This window comes from Myxine glutinosa, chromosome 3, assembly GCF_964187855.1.
Source record: "Myxine glutinosa chromosome 3, kmMyxGlut1.1, whole genome shotgun sequence".
NCBI lineage: Eukaryota > Metazoa > Chordata > Myxini > Myxiniformes > Myxinidae > Myxine > Myxine glutinosa.
In genome coordinates this window covers 185,467,828-185,481,256 of record NC_136263.1, presented here as the reverse complement: position 1 = coordinate 185,481,256, position 13,429 = coordinate 185,467,828, and the positions used below count along the sequence as shown (strand labels likewise).

The 13,429-nt window shown below is 42.2% G+C and overlaps 1 protein-coding gene across 8 annotated transcripts in view; it reads right to left on the bottom strand.

The window, feature by feature from the left end:
- Positions 1–2,115: 2,115 nt before the first annotated feature.
- The window catches only part of BAG6 (BAG cochaperone 6), a 58,064-nt gene continuing 46,750 nt past the window's right edge, over positions 2,116–13,429 (bottom strand). For 4 of the 8 annotated variants that reach the window (XM_068102925.2, XM_068102928.2, XM_068102927.2 and 1 more), the window contains 6 exons: positions 12,799–12,945; positions 12,538–12,606; positions 8,785–8,988; positions 7,335–7,442; positions 6,659–6,811; positions 2,116–3,601 (listed from right to left, as the gene is read on the bottom strand). In XM_068102925.2, coding sequence (XP_067959026.2) covers positions 3,509–3,601; positions 6,659–6,811; positions 7,335–7,442; positions 8,785–8,988; positions 12,538–12,606; positions 12,799–12,945 — 774 coding nt within the window. In that variant the 3' untranslated portion in view covers positions 2,116–3,508. The remainder of the gene's footprint in view (positions 3,602–6,658; positions 6,812–7,334; positions 7,443–8,784; positions 8,989–12,537; positions 12,607–12,798; positions 12,946–13,429) is intronic. The other 4 variants (XM_068102926.2, XM_078774832.1, XM_078774831.1 and 1 more) reach the window with 1 other exon arrangement.

Below are 13,429 nucleotides of genomic sequence, written 5' to 3'. Positions count from 1 at the left end.
TTCTGATTTAAAAGGATATATTAAGTTCTGAATCAAAAACAAAGGTTCTGTAATATTAACAGTGAAATAAAGAATTGTGGAGACCAAATACTTTTGTAAATTTCAACTTATTTTTCGAGAAAATTGTGAGTTATTTGAAAAAAGTGCAAGGGTGCCAGTATTTTTGACCATTAATGTATCAGGTAAAAATGTGATACTTTAGAACAGCTGAATGGATTTAAATCAAACTTCATACAAGTGTGTATAATGATGTAATAATGTGGGCAGAGGCATAATTGGTCGACGTCGTGATGTGGAAGTGTGTCGTTCTATTTAGTTCACCTGGAACGAAGTTCTGGGGTCCTTATGCACGTATGGCACGTTGTCCGTCAGTCCGTCCGTAAACACTTGAAACTTCTTCTCCGAAACCGCTTATGGGATTGCGCCCAAATTTGGCACAAATGACATTTGTTGTGTTGTGACTAAAGCTTGTTCAAGGCATTAACAAAAAAAAAAATTATTTAAAAAAAAAAAAAAATCAAAAAAAAAAATCGGGGTCTCAGGGAGTTTCCCAGGGTCAAAGTGGATCCAGGTTAGTCCCCCTAAAATAGGAATTTGCTTTTTCCTCTGACAAACACTATTTCAATGAAACTTGACCACAACCTTTATCACCCATGATGTACAAAAGTTTGTTCACAGCACTAAGAAAATCAATGTCTAAGGGGGTCTACGGGGCAGGGGGAGGGTTCAAAGTGGGTCCAGGATTGACCCCCCCAAAATAGGTATTTGCTTTCTTCTCTGAAACTACAAACACAATTTTGATGAAACTTCACCACAACCTTCACCACCTGTAATGTACCAAAGTTTGTTGACGGCATTAAGAAAATCTGCCCCTTTTGGGGGTCTACAGGGGGGTTGCCCCCCAAAATCAGTATTTGCTTTCTTCTCAGAAACTACACATGCAATTTCGATGAGACTTCACCACAACCTTAATCACCCATAATGTACCAATGTTTGTTCAAGGCGTTACAAAAAATTGGGGTCCGAGGAGGTATATGGGATGGGGGGGGGGGGGGAGGGGGGCAGCGTTTCCCCCCAAAAGTTTTATTTTTTCTTTGTTTAAAGTCTTATGATTTTGTTAGTATGATTCTACATGCTGCCCTGTCTTCTAGCAACCATTGAAATTGGTTTAAAATACCCTTATTCGGTGCAAATCTCTCTCTGTGCTCTGTCCCCCAAATATTCCTACAGGTCGCACAAGATCTGCCAGCAACCCTCTGATGGTTAAACTGCCGAAATCTCGGCTCTCTGCTCACCTTCACTCTTTCATTCCTCTTTTCTCCCGCCTCTGGAACAAACTCCCACACTCACTTCAATCACACTCCTCCCTCCAGGTCTTTAAAACAGCTGTTCACCACCATCTCTTATCTTCGCCCATCCAAAACCTTGATCTTTTCTACCCCCACTAATTCACCCCAGATCCACCTTGTTTGAAATTCCAACTTCTTTCCTGGAAGTCCTGGCAGTGTCCATATGTTTTATACCTCTACCACCCCCCCCCCCCTTCCCATGCCTCCCCCCAAAGCCCTCTCCCTCCCACAGTTCTCTCGATGTCTCCATGTCTCTCGGTCCCTGCTCTCAAATGTTGTGTTTGTGTCCTTCCCCCTCTCTCCCCATCTTGTCTACCGCTCCCGATGTTTTGTTTTATGTGTCTGTTTGTCTTTCTGTGTGATTAATGTTCGCTCTTTCACGAGCCTCGATCTTGTATTAAAAAAAAAAAAAAAAAAAAAAAAAAAAATATATATATATATATATATATATATATAGTTTATTCGACCAGGTGAGCACCAGGAGTATTGCCCCTATGTTTTTTTAAGTTATCGGGCACATCGTGGAGGTTGCTTGACCAAATGCTTTTGATTACGCGTTGGCTGGAGACTAGATTTTTTTGATGCTTCAATGAAGATATTAAATCTTTCAGGAGGCAGGAAAACAGCAGGCTGCTTGTTTTGGTGAACAGCAGTTTGAGATGGCAAATACAAAGACACCGTGGCAAGATGGACAACAGATATTTTCCTGCCCCTTCCACTTTATGCTCACCAACTGAGTAACAACATACTTGCAAGTTATCCCATAGAAAGGTGATCATTCATGCTTTATTTGACATCGCACAAAAATGTTAAAAGTCCTTAAGAATCATTGCCGAGCGCTCACGAACAAATCCCGTTACTCCAGTATCATAATCGACATATGTTGTACTGTAATGCACCTTACTCAACCATGTGCATTACACCGCCTTCCACATGCACTCGTATAGTTTCCATTTTGCGCTTTTCTTTTCCATTTTCCAAAATAGAAAAGTTTCCATTTTGCACAGGGATTGATCAAAAGTCAAAAAAGCCACAGAATTCAACACGTTATGAGAATCCAGGAAGCGGAATGATGTTGGATAAACACCGCTATGCGATTCCAGTAGTGACAGCATCGCCGGCACGCAATCAGTGGAAAAACAAAAGTACCTGGGTTGAAATCCAAGATAAGGCTTAAACAGTAAAGGTGGACTTGCAATAATATTTTACTTTTCCGCAGTAGCATTTGACCATTCTTTATATGATGGGGGTGGGGGAAATAAAAAATTTACACATTCAAAACGAAATGCACAAGTTCATCCAAATATAAGCTGAGCGTCTCAAACTGACGGAACGGATTTAATGTTGCCCGTCCTTCCCAAGATCCTCCTGTCCGTCCATAGAGTCTGTGCTCACATTATATAGTTTGAAATTCGACAGTGAAGAGGAAGCGTAGATGAAGGGAGACGAGAAGATGTCAAAAAAGATAATACTATGAACACATGAATCGAAGTTTGCAATTCTTACCAATGAACATTGAGAGGCGATGGAAATTGATTACTGCAATTGGTCGGTTCAGCAATAAAACTGCCACATAAAGCTCAGTATTGGAGGCCCAATTTACAAGCTTCATAATCGTTCGGTTTCTTCAAATGGGCCCGCTTTCCATCGAAAAGGAACATGTTCAGTAAAACTGGAATCATGCATTCTCTGGAAGGGCATGCAATGAGCAACGGAAGATATATTTACTACCAATAAGCAAATGACACGAACAAAAAAAAACAAAACAAAAAAAAAACACCAGCTGTGACCACAACCTTTGACCAGGTTTTAAAATTCGCAATCACCGACCACTCGTCATTCATATTCATAATCCTGAAATCCTGAAAATATATCCTGAAATCCTAAGCTTCGAACCCCGACAACAAAGGCTTGTACACTTTCCATCAGCATCACCTTCTTTATAAACGTTGCACCTTCGTATATGAACCAACTAATCAGACAGGAGGGTTCGAGTCTGTCCTGGGGAAAGAAAGCGGAGTACTTACAGGAAAGCAGAAGTGGCCATGTGCCGATGGGGTAATCACGGGATAATACAGTGAAATGAAGTTGCTACAGTGGATGATTAAGGACTGGTAAGTGGTGAGGATAGGCAAGGCGGGCTGAAGACCGCTTTCCCATCAAGGCTTGTCGAACAGCTGCCGGGAATTTGGGAAACGTGCCGGATCATAATCGGAATCTTCACGCAGTCGCTTCTTGATGTCTGATTTCACCTGCAGAGAGATGGAGAAAAAATTTCCTCAACCGTACACAAAAACAAAGGTCCTTTGAAATGGGCAAATGCACAGATACATTCACGTACAACCAGAAAGCTTTAGATCTGAAATCAATATCAATCTATGTGGATGAAAATGTTTCTTTTATAATCTCAACACTTGCTAAGAGAGTGATATAATGGGAAAGGCTCATATTTTATTCAGGTATTAGTACTCGTTAACGACATATGTACCACTAAATATAAAGTGGAAAAATACACTCCCAAAGACTGAGATTTCAAACCAAACACAAAAATGTTTTTCTTCTTCTTTACATGATCGATGATCATGGAGAAGCGAGATTACCGAGGCTATGAACTGAAAGGAGGATCACATTGCAGGTGGATACAAGTGAGTGAATGAAAAGGAAGAGAGAGCAGAGAAAACACTGCAACCTGCCAGTAATGGGGTCGAGTTGAGGAAGGGGATTAATTATGGGTAGAAAAAACAAAATTTACGAGTCGGGATGCAGGATAAGCTGCAAGAGGGTTGGGTTAACCACCCCTTCACGCTATGAGGCGCACAGGAGGTGCCGAGGCAGTTTCATTGGCTAAGGAGCACAATCCTGGACGGGTTGCCACTGACGCAGGATAAGAGGGTTGGGTGAGGAAAGGTTAATGGGGGTCAGGGGATAATAAAGATTATGGGTAGGGATGGGGGATGACATTAGAAGGTGGAGCAGCAGCACCTGCTTGAAGCCCTGGAGTGAAGCATGGGATAGAACAGTCACCTGCAAGGTGGTTCCACAAAATAGAAAAGCGAAAAGACCACATGGCATGAAAGGAGACCAGCAGACAGATTGTAGCTGCAAATTGTAGTGTTTAACAGGGTTTGAAGAAGCCTTGATTATTGTCACATATTTTTGCACGTCAGTTGGGCAGTTTATGACTACAGTAGGAGGTTAACAGTGATACCCCAAAAGGTAAAATTAAGTAAATAACATGAACCGGATCATTTTATCGGATCAGTCAATACTTTGTTTCTGCCGCCTTTTGTTTCCTCACGTGCAATCACTCTTTTACCCATGCTTTCTGCAAACGACTGAAGCACTCTTACAGGAAAATTGTACCATATATCCTGGAGTACATTCCTCAGTTATGTAAGGTGAGTTGGGTTCCTCTTGTTCTTCTGTTTCCAAGTATTCCAATATGGCCTCGATGGGACTCATGTCCGTACTCTGGGGTTGCCATTCTAACACTTGGAGCATACCAGCTGTCACCTTGTTCTCCAAATACTGTTTTGCTATATTTTAGAAGCGTGTTTTGGATCATTATCTTGTTGAAAAATGAATCCTCTTCCGAGTAAACGATTTCCATCATGAACTGCATTGATTGTGCTGCAGTATCTGCTTGTACTTATTTTGTTACCATCCCAATGATTTCCCCACACCAAATGCTGAGATACAACCCGACGGCCACAGAGCCTCCCCTGTGTTTAACAGTGGGCTGCAAACGGTATGTGTTGTAACGCTTTCCTGGTCTTTGGCGTACAAACTGACGTCTTTTGATCCAAAAAGTTCAAACTTCGATTCATCAACCAGAGTGCCCGATTCCATTGTTTGGGCGCCCAATCTTGGTGTAGCCTTTCAAATTTCAATGTTTTCACCTTATCCTGTGGTCTCGGCAGTGGTTTCTTTGTTGCAACTATGCCATGAAGACCTGTTGCAATCAGGCTTGGGCGCACAGTGCTGGATGAGATGTTAATGTTCAGGCCTGCTCTCATTTCATTTGTCAGCTACCGAGTTGATTTTCTTATATCACACAAGCTGAGCAACTTCAAGTGTTTGTCTTCCCTTGGGGGAGGTTCTTCTGGGTCTTCCTGACCTTTTCCTGTCTTGTACCGAGCCAGTTTATTTTAGGCTTTGCAAAGTACAAGTCACATCACTGGAGAAGATCTTCAGTTTTTCTGCTATTTCCTTCAAAGTGCACCCTTCGTCTGAGTTTGGATCGTCACACGCTGTTTTGTTGAAAGTTGCTTCCTTGGTGCCATTCTGAACCCACTCAGAGACTTTCAAAAGCAAGGGAACCTATTTTCGCATATTCACTAGTTTGTACATTTTATTGTGGTTTCTTGTAATTCACATCAATGTAACTTGTGTTACTTGAATAATTTATTATTTACTGTACAAAACCCACAAACAGTTTCTGCATATTATATTTGTGGTAAGTGGATATTACCAGCACATGATAATATTATATGTATTGCAAAAATAAAATTTGCTATTTCCTAATATATAGATACTTGAAGGTAATGAAACAGAAAACCAAATACCGCATTGGAGTCATCAGAAGCAACCCAAAAAAAAAAGTGAAGAACAAAGATGGAGTCATCAGGAGGAACCTGGATAGGTTTCAGCCACAACTCCTCCACCCTCAAAACCAGCCAAGCACAGCCAAGTGAACCTTACTTACAGAACAAAACAATTCTGCAAGAATTCACTTCTCCGAAGACAAATAGATAAAGAAAGAGAGAAATAAAGAAGAAGCAAGAATTAGAATGAATAAAGAGAAATATGAAAAAGAAGAAAGAAATGTGAAAGGAACAAAGATCCCTAGCTCCTAGCCCCAGCTCCTAGCCCCAGCTGCGAGCCCCAGCTGCGAGCCCCAGCTGCGAGCCCCAGCTGCGAGCCCCAGCTCCTAGCCCTCAAACCCACCCAAACGCAACCAAGTGAGCCTTCCAGAAAAAAAAAAAAATTCTGAAAGAATTCACTTCTCCGAAGAAAGATAGACAAAGAAAGATAGAAAAAAAAGAAGAAGCACTGATATTAACCATGATATTAAATTGACTTTGACAGAAATTTGAATTATTATCTATCTATAATTGCACACTTCTAACTTCCCACAAGTGTTTGATGGGGAATAGCACCGCAAAAGTGAGAATAACCCAAACTTTTGCACAGTATTACACTCTTTCTCACCTTTTCCATTTCTGTTCACCTGCCCATATATATTCAGGTTCTGCACTTCAAATTACTTCAAGCATTATGCGCAGTGTTCCTAAAGACCCTTGGGATACCTGCTGCCGATAGGCTTGTTGAAGCGTAGGGTTGTCTGCATCTGCAGAAAGGCTCTCAAGGCTGGTGAGAGGCTGAACCCCGGCTCCTCGTGCTGCACGGCGGAGAGCATCAGATAGGGACAAGCACCCTGTAACTTCACTTTCCTGCATCGTCTATGAAGTATTTAACAGGAAGAAATGGATGGCGTGAGGAGGGTGGGGGTCGGGGAAGAGACGAGAAAGCTTGGGAAAAAAAATCATATCATCAGGCTAACTCCCCTTTCTCCCCCAACGTTTTCACTGCATTTTACACAATCTCCACGTGACCTTTTGATGGACATGATCATCCATCAGTTCCACCAACAACTTCACACAAATGGACATGGATGAGTTTCCACGAGTCTGAATTTGTGTGCACAACGCAAAAATGCTCACTTGAGCAAGTCATACAACAAATCATTGGCCTGCTTCCGATTACTCGTGTTGACATGATTCGATGCACAAATTATTAAACAACGCAATGGGCCAAGTTTACGCAAGGAAACTTTGTTTTTCACCCTACAACCAGCAGCGTGTGTAGTTTTTAACTGGCCACGTCCATGGATACAGGCCCTTTAAACTTCCACTTGGTCGATTTCAACACGTCAGACTCAGACTCGTGGAAATACACCTGAACCCTTTCAGAAGAGTACCACACCTTGCGTCGCTTGGCTGGCATACCACTGATGTATGCATCACTCAGGGGAGCCTGTGGTTTCAGTCGTCGCTGGCATTGCAGGTCCTGACGGATCACAGGCACCCACTCCTGTTGCACAATTTCAGAGAAAATAGGTTAACCAGACTACCAAAAGACTAGATTAATTAACAAAATACCGTTGCAGTCCTTCAAGGTAAAGATGCAACACAATGTCCCAAAATTTTGCCCTCGGATATTGATAATCAACAGGCTTTCAATCCATTCTTGGAAGAAGGCAACCCCAATATTCTTCCACAACCATGTAGCTTTGACAATTCCCATTCAACGTGCTCCTGCAACTCTCTCAATTTAATTGGGCCATCTTTCAAGAGGTCTTCTTCAATCGTATATCCTTCGCGATATGACCAGCCTAATGCTATTTTAGTTCCTTTACTTTATTCAAAGACGTCACATACTCTTGTCCGTGCTCCAAACGATTATTTTTCTCTTTTGTATTTTCCAGGCTTGCACAAAGCTTCCTTGTCATTTTTTGCATTCTGGGTCCAGGTTTCACATCCGGATGTTAAGACAGGCAGTGAACAATGGTCATCGGTTTTCCTTTCAAGCCAAAAGCAGTGTCCCCTTTGAGAATATAATTAGATTTTTCGAAAGCCCCCAAGCCCATTTTGTTCTTCTGTAATTATTTCAGAGATCTGCTTCTCAGGCGATGATATCGATTGACCCAAATACACAAAACTGTTTCCCTCTTCTGAGGCGATGCCACTCGGGAAGGGTGCATTTGTTAAACATCACATAAAAACATGAGCGAGAGACAGACACACATGCATGACAATGCTAGAAGCAGCAAGATGCAATTGTAAAGAATATTGGTACACCAGCATTGATGTAGTAGTTGTACAATACATTAGGACGACAGGCACTACGTGAGGGACAAACGCAAAGCTCACGTCCAATGAGCTGCTGCAAATTTCACTTCCAGGGCAGTTCGATTTCACAAAGACAAACGTTACCAGGCCGTAACAGGATAACAGCAACAAGACAACATATAAAACTGAACACACAAATGCTGTCATTGAAGGCCTTAAACATTATAAACGCTGTAAAATGACATACAACGATATTCAGAATAAGCTACATTTCAAAGGCCTCAAGCACGGACTGTCAGCCTTTAGGTGTTGATAACGTTTTAAAACACCGAAGTTAAACAAAGTGCGATCGTTAATTTTCAACCAATTGCAGCACTTCGAGGTGACAAGGTACACGTATTTATGTAATTACGTCATAATAGTGCCAATATTGTTATAATGTTATATGTAGCAGCCTCTCCCATTTGCCTCACCCCTAATTCCATTATTTTAATAGCTTTGGGGCAAAAGCAGCAGGATCCTCCAAATCACAAGTACAGCATAATCTGTGAATTTGGCTCAAAAGGTTAAACAACGGGACTCACGGGTGGAACAACTGAGGACCAAGCCTCAGCATCAGGTGCTGCAACAACTCCGTTACCACTTGCTTCTCCGCCCATTGCAACTCCCGGCATTTCAGCAGCTCCCGTTCCTTCCATGTCCGTATCCATTACGCTAGGGGGGTTCGCTCTGCCAGCAACCTCCTCTGCAGTTGTGGCCGGAGGGGGGGACTGCAGATTTCCTTCCCCCTTTGGGTCACAGCATTTGCAAGAAACCAGAAAATGTCATCAGGAATTAAACGAAGGATAGTTGTACACGTGAAAATATAAAATACCAAGTAGAAATAAATATCGTTACAAAAACTACTCTTGCCAACACAAAATATCTATTGGAAATGTCAACTGCAAACTCATTCTATTATTCCTATGAAAGTCATTTTTATCCCCAAAATTTTAGGCGGTAATATTTTGTATTATATTGTAATTATATTGTAATTGGCTGTGTATGTCTGTCTGTCTTCCTCTCTGTCCGTCCATCACGCCATCTCACCCCAAACCGTTGTGCAAAAATTCAAACTTGGTAGTTATGATCACCACATGCAAAAAAGGTGCGAGAACAGTGCCATTTTTGGCCCCGCCCCCTGGGGTGTCGTCAAAGGTCGAATAACAAAAAATGCAATCAAGGGCATTTTAAAAACATTTTCTAAATGAAACTTTGTCCATTCAATCAACATTTGGAGACACTAGATATATAACGATTTTTTTTTAATATTTGATGCCTGGTTCATGACCCAGGGGGAAGGTACTTAGACAGTTTTATTGACAGCGGTTAAAACAAGATTTTTTTTTTAACTCAAAATTTGATATTGGGTCATTCCTGGTGGAACTGTTTGCAATCCTTCAACTTTGCTTCAGGTGGAAAGTGTGGGGATTTGCAATGGCGCGCCATCGATTTCGCTCTAGTTGCAGTGATTTAGATATTTCCCATCTATCCATGAGATATAATAAAACTGTGTTAACGAAAAGGGCACTCGGTAGAGCGGGTAAATGACAACCACAGGGGAGGTTAAATTGGAAATGTTCTCTGAAAAGAGGCCTCGATCCTCCTCCTACATAAACATTCCTCATTAAGATTTATTGGTATCGTATTGAAGTGGTCACAGACCATCAGACATTATCACCCCTCAGCCCAAATTAGGCTAAGGGGTATTGTCATCACGGGCGTCGTCCGGGCGTCCGTCAACTTTTGGTTTCCATCAATTTCAAGGAGAACGGCTCGTCCGATTAAATCCATTTTTGCAGTGTGTTGGGGTTGAGTAGAGGAAGGTTCCTTTCGAAAATGGGCGCGCTGCGATTTTCAATATGGCCGCCATGGCAGCCATCCGGGCGTCCGTCAACTTTTGGTTTCCGTCAATTTCGAGCAGAACGGCTTGTCTGATTAAATCCATGTTTGCAGTGTGTGTTGGGGTTGAGTAGAGGAAGGTGACTTTCGAAAATGGGCGCTGCGATTTTCAACATGGCCGCCACGGCAGCCGCCTTGAAAATGGTTTCCGTCAATTTCAAGCAGAACAGCTCGTCCGATTAAATCCATTGTTGCAGTGTGTGTGGGGTTGAGTAGAGGAAGGTTTATGGGCGCGTTGAGATTTTCAATATGGTCGCCACGGCAGCCATCTTGAAATAGGTTTTCACCATGCATATATCCCGGTGTGTACCCCGGTTTAGAATAGGTACACCGTATCCCTGCGCATCGTAAGAGGCGACCAAGGGTTGGCGTCAGGAAGGGCATCCGGCCATAAAAACATTGCCTCAAACAGGGAACCATGATTGTCATGGGGCCCGCAAGGCTAACCCCCGCTTTAGCGGGGAAAAATGGCCTTAAAACGATCATTCATTCATTAATTCATTCATGCATGCGCTGAGGGGTTATGTCCGCTTTGCGGTGCTATTTATTGTGTTTTGTATTTGTATTCAGCAGAATCCAGTCTACTTCGTGCAATGTAGTCAGCACTTCGGTATTTCCCGTGATGTTCAAAGGAGGGAACAGCAATGCGAAACTCCAACAATCGACCTCCAACAATCGGCGCTATTTCCGTATTTATTGACATAGACCGTTCTCCTGCCTGGCAGACAGCTGATCATGGTAACGTGCTTGAAAGCTTTTGTACCTGGATAACATTGACACAAATCTACACGGTTAGAAACGAATCAACATATTGGAATAGAACCTCAATTCTCTATAATCACCACATGAACGGAAACCTCCGTACGGGTCGTTACAAAAATACGGAGTTCCGTGCTATACGGAAGGAGTTTCACCAATGTTTCTACATGTTTGCATTGTGCTATCTCCTTCCCAGGAGCCAGAATATGAACTACACCTACAATGACAACACCCCCTATACTTTTATATATGTAAGTTTTCTATTTGGAATGATTTTCAATTTTGTTTGACTGCCAGTACGACTCGAGCGATTCTTAAAACTTGAGAACTGATCCGATTCAGAACTGCTGTCTCGAGTCCAAAAGGAATAAATTCTGATTCTTCACCAAAATCTAATTGATTCATCTTTGTCACACACCAAATCTGCTCAAGTAGTTTCGTTTGAATCAGTTTTTTAATGATTTGCGCAACATAATGCTTAATTACGCAACGTAACGCAATGCTCGATTGCCGTGCATACTGACAGACCGTGCATACTGACGGGCTTCATTAAACCTTACCATTATTCGACATATGATTAGATTTTTCAGGGTCTCTCATCGTGAATAACACTCGACCCAAACAAAGCCAATGGAAATCCGACGCAACAAACCTGGGCAGTGTATAATCAATCAGCAGAGGCCGACAAGCCGAATGTGTTTGGCCCAACAAAAAACGAAGATGGCGGCCATATCAATTTATCTCGGTGCTATGGTAGGTGGAGTCAAACGACAGATGTGGGCGTGGTCCGGCAACTGTCCAACCAATGGCTACACGTTTCAAAAATCGAACCCCAACAACCACAACAACAATTAATTATTTACTTTTCAGATTTCACGATTTTCCAAAAAATTTATTTTCAAAAATTTTCAATTTACCATTTCTCCTGATTTTCATGATTTTCTCGATTTGTCATTTTCTCGATTTTCCCAAAATTTCCAAAATGTGACTGACAGTAATGTGAATATGTCTTGAAGACCTGCGACATGCCGCAGGTAAAAATTATCTCATCCTCTCTGCACATGTGATCGGGACAGATTTAGAGCCAAAGTACTGCAAAACTACAGGTTAGCGTTCAAAATATAAATAAATAAAAATAACCACCTTTAGAGGCCATTTTGCCCCGCAAGCAGGGGTTGGCCTTTTTCGGGAACCGTGGTTGTTTTTGTTTTTTGGTCCCCTTTTTGAAGCAATGTTTTACGGCCGGATGCCCTTCCTGCCGCCAACCCTTTTTGTCGCCTTTTACGACAAACAGGGAATTACCAGTGAACTGGTACTCAATTAGCCGACCTCGTAAGTATGACAGGCTGAGTCAACCCCCCTGGCGTTAATTCAGCGATCGAGCGGGATTCGAACCCAGGATCCTAGGATCCTAGGATCCTAAGCCGGCACCCTAGCCGCAAGCCCAACACCAGGGATCAAAATACAACATTCAATTGAAATCAAGTAGTTGCTCGACATAAACTGATGTTTGTAGACAGGCAGACAGACAAAGTGAACCAACTGCTTAACCCCGCTTTTCGCTTCACGTGCGCGGGGTAATAATGTGAAGCACAATGCAATTTGAAAGAATACTTGTCATTCAAATTATTTCTTACATCTGTTACTTCGGTATCCACCTCCTCCAGTTCATTTTCCTTTTGAGAGACAGCTGTTTCTTCACTTCCCTTGAGGGGGAGGAGTGAGGGGCAAGGGAGTCAAACAGGGAAGAAAAACTTGTGTCAAGCACATCTGCAGAGCAACCCTTAAACAGCGACATGGGGTCTATTTCATTCATCTTTTTGATAGATTTTCTTCAAGGAAAAAAAAATAAAGGCTTGCAAACAAATCCTCAGCTAATCGACTATACTAGGCCTCACCTCGGCCTGTGGTGCATGTCGCATGTATACAGCGACATCCTCGCTTGCCGTGGGCATGTTTGCCATTACAGAGCGTATACGCGATTCCATCATGGTCGTTAACCAGGTAACCAGGGCCGGGTTTACCTCAGCAGATAGGTGTCGCTGCTTGGACGTGAAAGAAAGGCCAAGAACGCAGTCTAAGATCATCTCAAGAGACTCAAAATGAACATTGAATAAAATAAAAAAAAACAGACATTAACAAATAATGATAAAAAGATAAATAATACTTTCTAAGATAAACAATACAATGCTCAGCAACTATTGTTGATACTTAGATCCATCCATAGTGAATGGAAAGGCCTATTCTTAGGGCTTTCCATTCCAAATTGGAAGTATTTTTGATACTCTTCTGATCATTATTCCAAATAATTTTGAATTTTGAAGTTTATGCCGGCGTTTTTTTTTTTTTTTTTTTTGTATACAAGATCGAGGCTCGTGAAAGAGCTAACATTAATCACACAAAAAGACAAACCGACACACAAAACAAGGGGAGCGGCAGACAAGATGGGGAGAGAGGGGGAAGGACACAAACACAACATTTGAGAGCAGGGACATCGGGAGGACTTGGGGGGAGGTGGGAGAGGAATAA